Genomic DNA, 12206 nt, shown 5'->3' with positions numbered 1-12206 from the left:
GGAGGCCCTGGAGTCTCCAAGCCTCCCGGACGTCCACATCTGCGCCAGGTGCGCCGAGATGCAGCTCCTAAGGGACCGCATTAGGGAACTGGAGCTGCAGCTCGATGACCTTCGTCTGGTCAGGGAGAGTGAGGAGTTGATAGAGAGGAGTCACAGGCAGGTGGTCACACCGGGGCCACAGGAGGCAGACAAGTGGGTCACAGTTAGGAGAGGGAAGGGGAAGAGTCAGGTAATAGAGAGTACCCTGGTGGCTGTGCCCCTTGACAATAGGTACTCCTGTTTGACTACTGCTGGGGGGGGACAGCTTAACTGGGGGAAGCAACAGTGGCCGTGCCTCCGGCACAGAGTCTGGCCCTGTAGCTCAGAAGGGTAGGGAAAGGAAGAGGAGGGCAGTTGTAATAGGGGACTCGATAGTAAGGGGGTCAGATAGGTGATTCTGTGGACGCAGTCCAGAGACCCGGATGGTAGTTTGCCTCCCTGGTGCCAGGGTCCGGGATATTTCTGATAGCGTCCAAGATATCCTGAAGTGGGAGGGTGAGGAGCCAGAGGTTGTGGTACATATAGGTACCAATGACATAGTTAGGAAAAGGGAAGAGGTCCTGAAAGGAGAATATAGGGAGTTAGGAAGGGAGTTGAGAAAAAGGACCGCAAAGGTAGTAATCTCAGGATTACTGCCTGTGCCACGCGACAGTGAGAGTAGGAATGCGATGAGGTGGAGGATAAATGCGTGGCTGAGGAATTGGAGCAGGGGACAGGGATTCAACTTTTTGGATCATTGGGACCTCTTTTGGCGCAGGTGTGACCTGTACAAAAAGGATGGGTTACACTTGAATCCTAGGGGGACCAATATCCTGGCAGGAAGATTTACGAGGGCTACTGAGGTGACTTTAAACTAGAATGGTTGGGGGTGGGAATCAAATTAAAGAGACTAGGAGAGAGGAGGTTAGTTCACAAAAGGGGGATGGGAACAAGTGCAGAGAGACAGAGGGGTGTAAAATGAGGGTAGAAGCAAAAAGTAGTAAGGTGAAAAGTAAAAGTGGCAGGCCGGCAAATCCAGGGCAAAAATCAAAAAGGGCCACTTTTCAACATAATTGTATAAGGGCTAAGAGTGTTGTAAAAGCGAGCCTGAAGGCTTTGTGTGTCAATGCAAGGAGCATTCGTAACAAGGTGGATGAATTAAAAGTGCAGATTGTTATTAATGAATATGATATAGTTGGGATCACAGAGACATGGCTCCAGGGTGACCAAGGATGGGAGCTCAACATTCAGGAATATTCAATATTCAGGAGGGATAGACATGAAAGAAAAGGAGGTGGGATAGCATTGCTGGTTAGAGAGGAGATTAATGCAATAGAAAGGAAGAACATTAGCTGGGAGGATGTGGAATCAGTATGGGTAGAGCTGCATAACACTAAGGGGCAGAAAACGCTGGTGGGAGTTGTGTACAGGCCACCTAACAGTAGTAGTGAGTTTGGGGATGGTATTAAACAGGAAATTAGAAATGCGTGCAATAAAGGAACAGCAGTTATAATGGGTGACTTCAATCTACATATAGATTGGGTGAACCAAATTGGTAAGGGTGCTGAGGAAGAAGATTTCTTGGAATGTATGCGGGATGATTTTTTGAACCAACTAGAGAGCAGGCTATTCTAGACTGGGTATTGAGCAATGAGAAAGGGTTAATTAGCAATCTTGTCGTGAGAGGCCCCTTGGGTAAGAGTGACCATCATATAGTGGAATTCTTCATTAAGATGGAGAGTGACATTGTTAATTCAGAAACAAAGGTTCTGAACTTAAGGAAGGGTAACTTTGAAGGTATGAGACGTGAATTAGCTAAGATAGACTGGCAAATGACACTTAAAGGGTTGACGGTGGATATGCAATGGCAAGCATTTAAAGATCGCATGGATGAACTACAACAATTGTTCATCCCAGTTTGGCAAAAGAATAAATCAGGGAAGGTAGTGCACCCGTGGATGACAAGAGAAATTAGGGATAGTATCAATTCCAAAGAAGGAGCATACAAATTAGCCAGAAAAAGTGGCTCACCTGAGGACTGGGAGAAATTCGGAGTCCAGCAGAGGAGGACAAAGGGCTTAATTAGAAAAGGGAAAAAAGATTATTAGAGAAAACTGGCAGGGAACATACAAACTGACTGTAAAAGCTTTTATAGATATGTGAAAAGAAAAAGATTGGTTAAGACAAATGTAGGTCCCCTACAGACAGAAACAGGTGAATTGATTATGGGGAGCAAGGACATGGCAGACCAATTGAATAACTACTTTGGTTCTGTCTTCACTAAGCAGGACATAAATAATCTTCTGGAAATAGTAGGGGACAGAGGGTCCAGTGAGATGGAGGAACTGAGAGAAATACATGTTAGTAGGGAAGTTGTGTTAGGTAAATTGAAGGAATTAAAGGCAGATAAATCCCCAGGGCCAGATGGTCTGCATCCTAGAGTGCTTAAGGAAGTAGCCCAAGAAATAGTGGATGCATTAGTGATAATTTTTCAAAACTCTTTAGATTCTGGACTAGTTCCTGAGGATTGGAGGGTGGCTAATGTAACCCCACTTTTTAAAAAAGGAGGGAGAGACAAACCGGGAAATTATAGACCGGTTAGCCTAACATCAGTGGTGGGGAAAATGCTAGAGTCAGTTATCAAAGATCTGATAACAGCACATTTGGAAAGCGGTGAAATCATCGGACAAAGTCAGTATGGATTTGTGAAAGGAAAATCATGTCTGATGAATTTTTTGAGGATGTAACTAATAGAGTGGATAGGGGAGAACCAGTGGATGTGGTATATTTGGATTTTCAAAAGGCTTTTGACAAGGTCCCACACAGGAGATTAGTGTGCAAACTTAAAGCACACGGTATTGGGGGTAAGGTATTGATGTGGATAGAGAACTGGTTGGCAGACAGGAAGCAAAGAGTGGGAATAAACGGGACCTTTTTAGAATGGCAGGCAGTGACTAGTGGGGTACCGCAAGGCTCAGTGCTGGGCCCCCAGTTGTTTACAATATATATTAATGACTTAGACGAGGGAATTAAATGCAGAATCTCCAAGTTTGCGAATGACATAAAGCTGGGCGGCAGTGTTAGCTGTGAGGAGGATGCTAAGAGGATGCAGGGTGACTTGGGTAGGTTAGGTGAGTGGGCAAATTCATGGCAGATGCAATTTAATGTGGATAAATGTGAGGTTATCCACTTTGGTGGCAAAAACAGGAAAACAGATTATTATTTGAATGGTGGCCGATTAGGAAAAGGGGAGGTGCAACGAGACCTGGGTGTCATTATACACCAGTCAATTGAAAGTGGGCATGGAGGTACAGCAGTGGTGAAAAAGGCCAATGGTATGCTGGCATTCATAGCAAGAGGATTCGAGTACAGGAGCAGGGAGGTACTACTGCAGTTGTACAAGGCCTTGGTGAGACCACACCTGGAGTATTGTGTGCAGTTTTGGTCCCCTAATCTGAGGAAAGACATTCTTGCCATAGAGAGAGTACAAAGAAGGTTCACCAGATTGATTCCTGGGATGGCAGGACTTTCATATGAGGAAAGACTGGATCGACTAGGCTTATATTCGTTGGAATTTAGAAGATTGAGGGGGGATCTTATTGAAACATATAAAATCCTAAAGGGATTTGATAGGCTAGATGCAGGAAGGTTGTTCCCAATGTTGGGGAAGTCCAGAACGAAGGGTCACAGTTTTGAGGATAAGGGGGAAGCCTTTTAGGACTGAGATGAGGAAAAACTTCTTCACATAGAGAGTGGTGAATCTGTGGAATTCTCTGCCACAGGAAACAGTTGAGGCCAGTTCATTGGCTATATTTAAGAGGGAGTTAGATATGGCCCTTGTGGCTAAAGGGATCAGGGGGTATGGAGGGAAGGCTGGTACAGGGTTCTGAATTGGATGATCAGCCATAATCATACTGAATGGCAGTGCAGGCTCGAAGGGCTGAATGGCTTACTCCTGCACCTATTTTCTATGTTTCTACCAAGATGCTGCCTCGATTAGAGAGCATGTCTTATGAGGACAGGTTGAGTGAGTAGTAGACTTTGTCTCTTTGGACTGAAGGAGGATGAGAGGTGGCTTGATAGAAGTGTAAAAGATAAGAGAAATAAATAGAATGGACACTCAGTACCTTTTTTCCCCCAGGTTGGAGATGGCTAATATGAGAAGCCATAATTTTAAGGTGATTGTAAGAAAGTATAGGCAGGATGCCAGAGGTAGTTTTTTTTTTACAGAGAGTGATGGGTGCATGCAATGCACTGCCAGGGACGGTGATAGAGGGAGATACATTAGAAACATACGGGGGACTCTTAGGTAGGCACATTTATGAAAGAAAAATGGGATATGGAAAGGAAGTGTTACATTGATCTTGGAGTAGATTAAAAGATCGGTACAACGTCATGGGCCAAAAGGCATATAAAAGTACTGTATTGTTCTATGTTCTCTGTTCATATTTGGTACTTATGCTAGAGATAAAGTTCTAGGCAAGTGTGATATATGTAACCCTGCAAGTGAATAATAATAAATTACCTGCACAGAAGACAATGCATGATTCTGGGAACCTCTGAAGAATGGCTTCCAATTCTGTTCGTTTGTGATGTCAAACCGTGTACTCATAGGGCTACTATTCTTTTGAATATTAAACCAGATCTATAAGAATATATTTTCAAATTCATTATGGAATTTAATTTTTTCTATTATGTAATAATTAAAAGTATATTATGCAATAATCAGTACCTTAAGGATAAGATTTATCTTGCTTAAATCTTACAAATTTATAAAGGTACATTAGCTAGCTTTTCCATTGTTAAATTGTAGGAAAGAAAGGCAAAACAATTGTTTATTAAATCAAGAGAGGGCAAGTGGGTTGGGCAATTGATATCACAGCAAATAATCACTCCTTGTTACACAATAATGTTTTAAAAGTAAAAAACTAGCCAATTCCTGATATAACCAGGTAATTTGAATGGCGAAGAACCAAGTATTTTGATTTTCTTTTGTGGTGTCCATTATCTTAATTAATGTATTAGTTTGAAATATTTATAAAATAATTAACATGGATAAAAATATTTTACTTCATTTATCTCAATTGTTTTCTCTTTATGCTGCTTTTCCAAAACTCTTTTCTGCAGAGATTTTCGCTGTCCATTTATCCTCCATTTAATGTTCATTTTGGCCACTCTCAGTAGATACATACCATATATGTGCACGATTCCTACTGTCATTTGCAGGTGCAAAATACAGATGAAATTTCCAATGCTCACAGTTTAATTTGCAAATTATTATAAAAATAGAGTTGGCAAAGATTCCTTGTGCTTCTTATTTGATATTATTTTAAAAACTCACATTTTCATTATTGATCAAACAATCAGCACTTTGCAATGGACAAAAGGCATTAAATTGTTCGTAACACTCCCCAGTTTCTGGATTCCAAATCATGGTGTTCACTTTATCTTGAGTAAGCACATAAGCAGTTGCTCCCTTTAGATAGAACATTTGAGATTATGAGTCAGATTATCTTTTGAAACTATCTAAACAACATCTAAAAATAAAACATAAATGCAAGATGTAAACAAATATGGGGACAAGAGGTTGAAAGTACGGAACTAAATTTGAAGAAACCCTACTGAAATGGACACCAATATTGAGAGTACTTAGCTAGACCAGATCTTGGCTCTGGTGCCTGGTTTTTAGAAAGGCCAAATAGAGAAATGACGTTCACTCTACCATCCCTCTGGTTCATCACCTAATTAGGAAGATATCCCATATACAAATGCCTGAAATAAACATAATTATTATAGTTGATGAGTGGACTACAAATAACCTGTAAACTACTAAACTATTCCAGATTGCGCATCCAGATTGGGTGTTCCTTCGGTACCAACTCTCTTTGGGCTCTTCCACTTACAGATGCTCGTAATGACTCAGATTTCCCTCACCTTCCCTCATCTCCCTAATTCTTCCCTTTGACTTTGCTCAGTTTCCCTCCTGAAAACCCTTAACTCTTATCTAATGGTTGTGCTTGCCTATTTGAGAAGTAAGCCACAATGACAATGAAGCAGGAGATTCTGCATGCTAATACCAGAGTGCTATCCTAGAGGAATGAAGCAAGATGAAACATCTTTTAAGGAAGTCATAATTGGTATATCATAAACTCCTTGTGCAGTTATAGCCTTCATTATAACAGCACTTCTACATAACTAGAAAATAGGCAGAAATCAGAATCCACTCAAGGAGATAATGGCCTTTAAAAACAGTCACTGGGTGAACAGAAGCACCTGATATTCATGAAGAGTTCAGGAATCTGAAATAGATCCTGAAGTGAATTATCAATACAGTCCATGAGTGTTTGAACTTTGCAGAAGCCAACAATGCTGGAAAATCCCTGTGTCAGCTCTATTTCAATTTCTGGACTAAAAAACAATAATGTAACTTGAGCAGCATATGCAAAATGCTGGAAGGACTCAGCAGGTCAGGCAGGAATAAACAGCCAGCACTTCAGACTGAGACCCTTCATCAAAGAAAGGGGGAAGAATAAGGTGGGGGGAGGAGAAGAACCACAAGCTGGTAAGTGATAGATGAAACCAGGTGAAGGAGAGGGTGGAAACGGGAGAAGCTGAGAGGTGATAGGAGGAAGAGGTAAAGTACTGAAGAAGGAGGAATCTGATAGGTGAATAAAATAACGTAATACTTCTGAGCAATGGTTATCCCAGTAATGCTGCAGTACAGCAACTGTGAGACATGGCAGAGATAATGAACAGTGCCTGGTCTGATCCAGAGATTAAGAGATTGAATATGCAATGACCTGGACCTGGGAAATCCAGATATTTATCCTCCATAGGTGCTTCTTTTTGGGAGCTCTCAATAGAAATATAATTCCCAATAGTTCCCTTAGGATTCTAGATCATGCATGCATCTTCTTGTGTGTCTTTCAACAACAACACCTTTAGAACAACACAAGCACATTTTGCAACCAATTTCCAAGGTCAAAAATGGAATTAGAATTCAATGGAAACATTATTAGTAAAGCAGAACATGTTTTATAACATGCCGACAGCCACAACAGTATTGTGAAACAAGCTGGAAAAAATTCAGGTGAGGATATGAGTGACCCATTAAATTAAATATGTGAAATAACAATGTTATGAAAATCTAGATCAGTCAATTCAACCTACAACCGAAGGACCTAACATAAATCTAATTAAATTTCCAATGAAGGCCCTAAGTCATCAAAGGGAAGAATTAGGGAGATGAGGGAGGGTGAGGGATATCTGAATCATCATGAGTGAACATGAGTAAGTGGAAGAGCCTAAAGATAGTTGGTACAGAAGGAACACCCAATCTGGATATGCAGTATGGACAGTTTAGTAGTTTTCAGGTAGTTTAGTAGTTTGTAGTCCACTCATCAACTATAATAACCATGTTTATTTTACTGACAAAAGCCTTGGGCAACATCTCAAGGATCCTGTAATATTCCTCTATGCTATGGCAACTCTACTCTCAAGTATGCTTCTGAAAGATATTATTGAAATCACCATTGCCAATGTGTTGCTTCCAAGAAAGAGTATAAAAGCTACATGACAGCCTTACATAGGAATAATTAGAATGTGCTGACTCAATGTGATCTCCAAGCACCACACCTTTCTCTGTGATATTTTCTTGAAATTCAAGGCTGCATTTAATTTTGACTGGCTGATTGATGGTGTGATGGCAGACAGCTCAGTCCATTGCCTTTATTCATTCAAAAGGATTTCTAAAGAACTTTAGCTCTTGTCCAATCTCGAAGTGAAGTGATGGTCAAAGGAATGAACATTGCTCAATTAGTTGAAAGAGGCCTAATGGGAAACGTAAACACAAAATACTCTGCAGATGCTGGGGTCAAAGTAACACTCACAACACGCTGGAGGAACTCAGCAGGTCCGGCAGCATCCGTGGAAACGATCAGTCAACGTTTCGGGCCGGAACCCTTTGTCAGGACTGAAGAAGGAAGGGGCAGAGGCCCTATAAAGAAGGTGGGGGGAGGGTGGGAAGGAGAAGGCTGGTCAGTTCCAGGTGAAAAACCAGTAAGGGGAAAGATAAAGGGGTGGGGGAGGGGAAGCAGGGAGGTGATAGGCTGGAAAGGTGAAGAAGGAATAGAGGAAAACACAATGGGTAGTAGAAGGAGGCAGAACCATGAGTAGGCAGCTGGGAGAGGTGGGAAATTCTTGGTTACATTTCTGGAATGATGTAAAATTACCTAGAAATGGCCATAATTGTATTTCATTCTAGAAAATATTGATTATTCAATCACTTTATGCAGAAAATAAAAGCAATTAAAAAATGTCGAATCCGGTATAGCAAACTTGCAAATTTTGCAAGTCTAAAATATATGTCCATTTGAGAAACAATGCTGTAAATTTTTAGTCTTGGCAACATTGACAGCACTTCACAATTGGACCAAATGGACCAAATATGCAGAAGTAAGCACAACCCCAAAATTTTGAAACATGTTTGTATGTCCTCCCTGTGACCACGTGAGTTTATTCCAGGTGCTCCAGTTTCCTCCCACAGTCCAAAGAGATACTGACTGGTAGATTAATTGGTTATTGGAAATTTTCCCATGATTAAGCTAGGATTAAATTGAGGGATTGCTGGGCAGCGTGGCTCAAAGGGCCAGAAGGGTAACTCAGTGCTGAATGCCAATTAATAAATAAATAAATTTCTCCCTCTCTCATAAAGTTTGCAAATATTCCAAGTACTCTATACTGCACATCATACTCAAAGTCAAAATAAAATTTATTAGCAAACTGCGTTATTATCTAACTGGCTGCATCACCATCTAGTATGGTGGGGGTTGACTCCTGCACAGGGTCAAAGTAAGCTGCAGAGACTTGTAAAATTAGTCAGCTCCATCACGGGCACCAGCCTCCACAGTATCCAGGACATCTTCAAGGAGCGATGTCTCACAAAGGTGACATTCATCATTAAGTTTTTATCCTTTCACTATTAGTATGCATTGCATTGTATTGCTGCAGCAAAGTTTACAAATGTCACAATATATGCCAGTGATATTAAACCTGATTCTGAATCTGATATATAGTTTGTTATACTACTTAGAAATGTGTCTTCTTGAAGACTTTTACAGGAAAATAAAGAAATATAATAGGATTTATGAAAAACTATATATAAACAAAGATTGACAAGAACCAATGTGTAAAAGAACACAACTATTGCAAGTAAAAAAAATACTTAAGACATGAATTATAATTATTCCTTGATAGTAAGTCTGTGTGGATTGTAGAATCAGTTCAGACTTCTAGGGAGAGAAGTTACCCATGCCGGTTCAGGAGTCTGATAATTGTAGGGTATTAACTTCCTGAACCTGGTACATGGCATCTAAGGCTTCTGTACCTCCTACTCAATGGTTTTAGCTGGAAGAGAGCTTGGCCTGGACGGCAGGGGTCTTTGATGATAGATGCTGCTTCCTTGAGGCTGCGCTCTATTTAAATATGCTCAATGGTGGAGAGGTTGGACTGGGCTGTATCCACTACTTTTTGTAGTCTTTTCCATTCCTGTGCATTGGTGTTCCCATAGCAGGCTGTGATACAACCAGTCAGGATACTGTCCACTCTGCAGCTACAGAAGTTTGTTGAAATTTTTGTTGATATGTCAAAACTACGCTGACTTCTAAGAAAGTAGAAACATTGTCGTGCCTTCTTTCTGATGGCACCTACATAGCAGTCCCAGCACAGATCCTCTGATATGACAATATCAAGAAATTTTAAACCTACTGACCCTCTCCACCTCTGATCTCTTAATGAGGACTACTTCATGGATCTCCTGCTTCTTCCTCCTGTAGTCAATAATCAGCTTTTTGATGTTGCTGACATTGACTGAGAGGTTCTTGTTGTGGCACCACTCAACCAAACTTTCACTCTCTCTCCTAAATGCTGATTCATCATCTCTTTTGACTTGGCCAACAACAGTGGTGCTATCAGCAAATGTAAACACTGAATTGTAGTTGTACTTAGACACAAAATCATAGGTATAAAGTGAGCAAAGCAAGTGCTAAGTACACACCAGTGTTGATGGTGAGTGTGGAGGAGATGTTGTTCCCAATGCACACTGACTGCGGTCTTCAAGTGAGGAAATTGAGGATCCAGTTGCACAGGGAGGTATCGAAGCCCAGGTCTTGAACCTAGTGATGAATTTCAAGGGGATGATAGTGTTGAGTGCTGAGCTGCAGTCAATGAAGTGCATCCTGGTGTATGCATCTTAAAAGTTCAAGTGTTTCGGTGATGAATGAAGGACAATGAAATAGAATCTGCTTTTGACCTGTTGTGACAGAAGGCAAATTGGAATGGATCTAGGTCTCTCCTCTGCCGGGTGTTGCATAGGGAATGAAATTGGAATCTCTTCGGAAATAGGCATTCTAGAATTGCATGATGTGTTTGGATAAGGCTGATTTCCTGGCACTATTTGTATTGAGGGAAACCCTAACACTAATCGGTCATCTGCCCCTTTCCTTGATCAACACTTCTCTCATGATCACTCTTACTTTCCTGTTTGCTTCTCCAAACTATTCTTCCTTTTCTAATCAACAACATCAAAACCGCATCTCTTGTTCTTTGGTACTACATCTAACTATGTACATTCTTAATCAAAATTCTAAACCTCTTTCTCAATAGTACCTGGGACTGCCCATAAGGTGACCAATTCTCTTAAATCCCATTTCACTGAAGCATGAGCCCAAAATGATTGGCATCAAAGGTCTCTCTATTCAACTGTGATTAGATCAAGACAAAATTAACTTCATGTCCAAGAAAACCCACTGCAATTGTAGGCTACAGAGATGTAAAGGAGTTACCCCAATTACAACCCATATCTCAAATAAAAGCATCTGTGAATGCTTTCTGACCTATTGAGTGTTTCCAAAATTTTCTGTTGTTTCATATTTTTCTGCATCAACATCTCCTTTGATGTTCACAAACCATGCCTCTTTGCCTTTGAACAAATTATTCAATGTTTTTGTCTTCCCTTCCCTTACTCCCCCCATATCCATTTGTTTAATCCTCCATCCACATGACTTATAGGTTTCCCAACAATGTTTTGCCTTAATCTTTTAAATTCACTGCAAGGGTCAGCAAATTAATGTCATCATTCAATCCCAGGCCAATAGTTTCAGCATTAAGAATCTAGATGTCCTGACGCAGCTACATTGGCAGGCCATATTGTTTGCATACCTGACACCAGAGACACCAGACATCTGAAACAGATACTGTGCCTCAACCTCTGTTGTGGAAGGAAAAAAAACAGGCAAAAAGAGAAAAACGTTGCAAGGTTGTGCTCAAAACTTCCTTGAAAAAATGCAACATCGCCATGGATTTCAAGGAACCTTTGGCCTAGGTCTGCTCAAAGCAGAGAAATATTTGGGATGATATTGAGAAACTAAAAATCATATATTGTGAGTACATAGAAAAGAAAGACAGCTCAGAAATGTATCAGATTTGTCACCACTGATATAAGACATGAAATGCATTGCTTTGTGGCAGCAGTAAGTGCAAAACATAAAATTACTATAAATTACAACATAAATAAATATTGCAAATGCAAGGAATAATGATGTAGTAATCGTGGATTCATGGACTATTCAGAAATCTGATAGCAAAGAGGAAAAATGTGTTTCTGAATTGTTGAGTGAGAGTCTTCAGGATTCTGTACCCATGGTGGAGATGGCTGAGCCTATAGCCCTCTGCAGCCTCCAGTCCTGTATATTGGAGGCTCCATGCCAGTCTGCGATGCAACGTCAAAATGCTCTCCACACATATCTGTAGAAATCTTGAAGTCTGCTAATTTTGTTCCTACGTTCACCCATCAATCCTCATTCCTTTGCCATTACTTTCAAACAAGTATCATTTTTAAAACTATAGATTAAATTTGAACCTGGAGATTGTCTATGTGCCCTTTTACTTCTTTGTCTTCCTAGTTGTAACTTTTCATCACATTGAATATAAGAATTTCCATGTAAATAGCAAACACATAGATTGCAGAAAGATAAATCATTATAAACGTTAAACTTACTTCAAGAATTGAGGTTCCTAAAAGTACAAAAGCATTCACTTTCATGTACAAGAAATAGTTACAAAGAAGGACAGCATGATCCTCTTTACTTCCAAGTACCAGATTAAGAAATTGCTGAAGAAAAATAGTATGA

The 12206-nt window shown here is 40.5% G+C and overlaps 1 protein-coding gene across 1 annotated transcript in view; it reads right to left on the bottom strand.

Moving 5' to 3' along the window:
• The window catches only part of LOC140185861 (coiled-coil and C2 domain-containing protein 2A-like), a 124197-nt gene that overhangs the window by 15581 nt on the left and 96410 nt on the right, over nt 1-12206 (bottom strand). Inside the window, exons 23-25 of the mRNA XM_072239658.1 lie at nt 12074-12187; nt 5360-5494; nt 4544-4663 (exon numbers count right to left, since the gene is read on the bottom strand). Of these exons, the coding sequence (XP_072095759.1) occupies nt 4544-4663; nt 5360-5494; nt 12074-12187 (369 nt within the window). The remainder of the gene's footprint in view (nt 1-4543; nt 4664-5359; nt 5495-12073; nt 12188-12206) is intronic.

Source organism: Mobula birostris, chromosome 21 (genome assembly GCF_030028105.1).
Source record: "Mobula birostris isolate sMobBir1 chromosome 21, sMobBir1.hap1, whole genome shotgun sequence".
Lineage (NCBI taxonomy): Eukaryota > Metazoa > Chordata > Chondrichthyes > Myliobatiformes > Myliobatidae > Mobula > Mobula birostris.
Note: the sequence above shows the minus strand (reverse complement) of the source record. Positions and strands in the feature narration are given on the sequence as shown.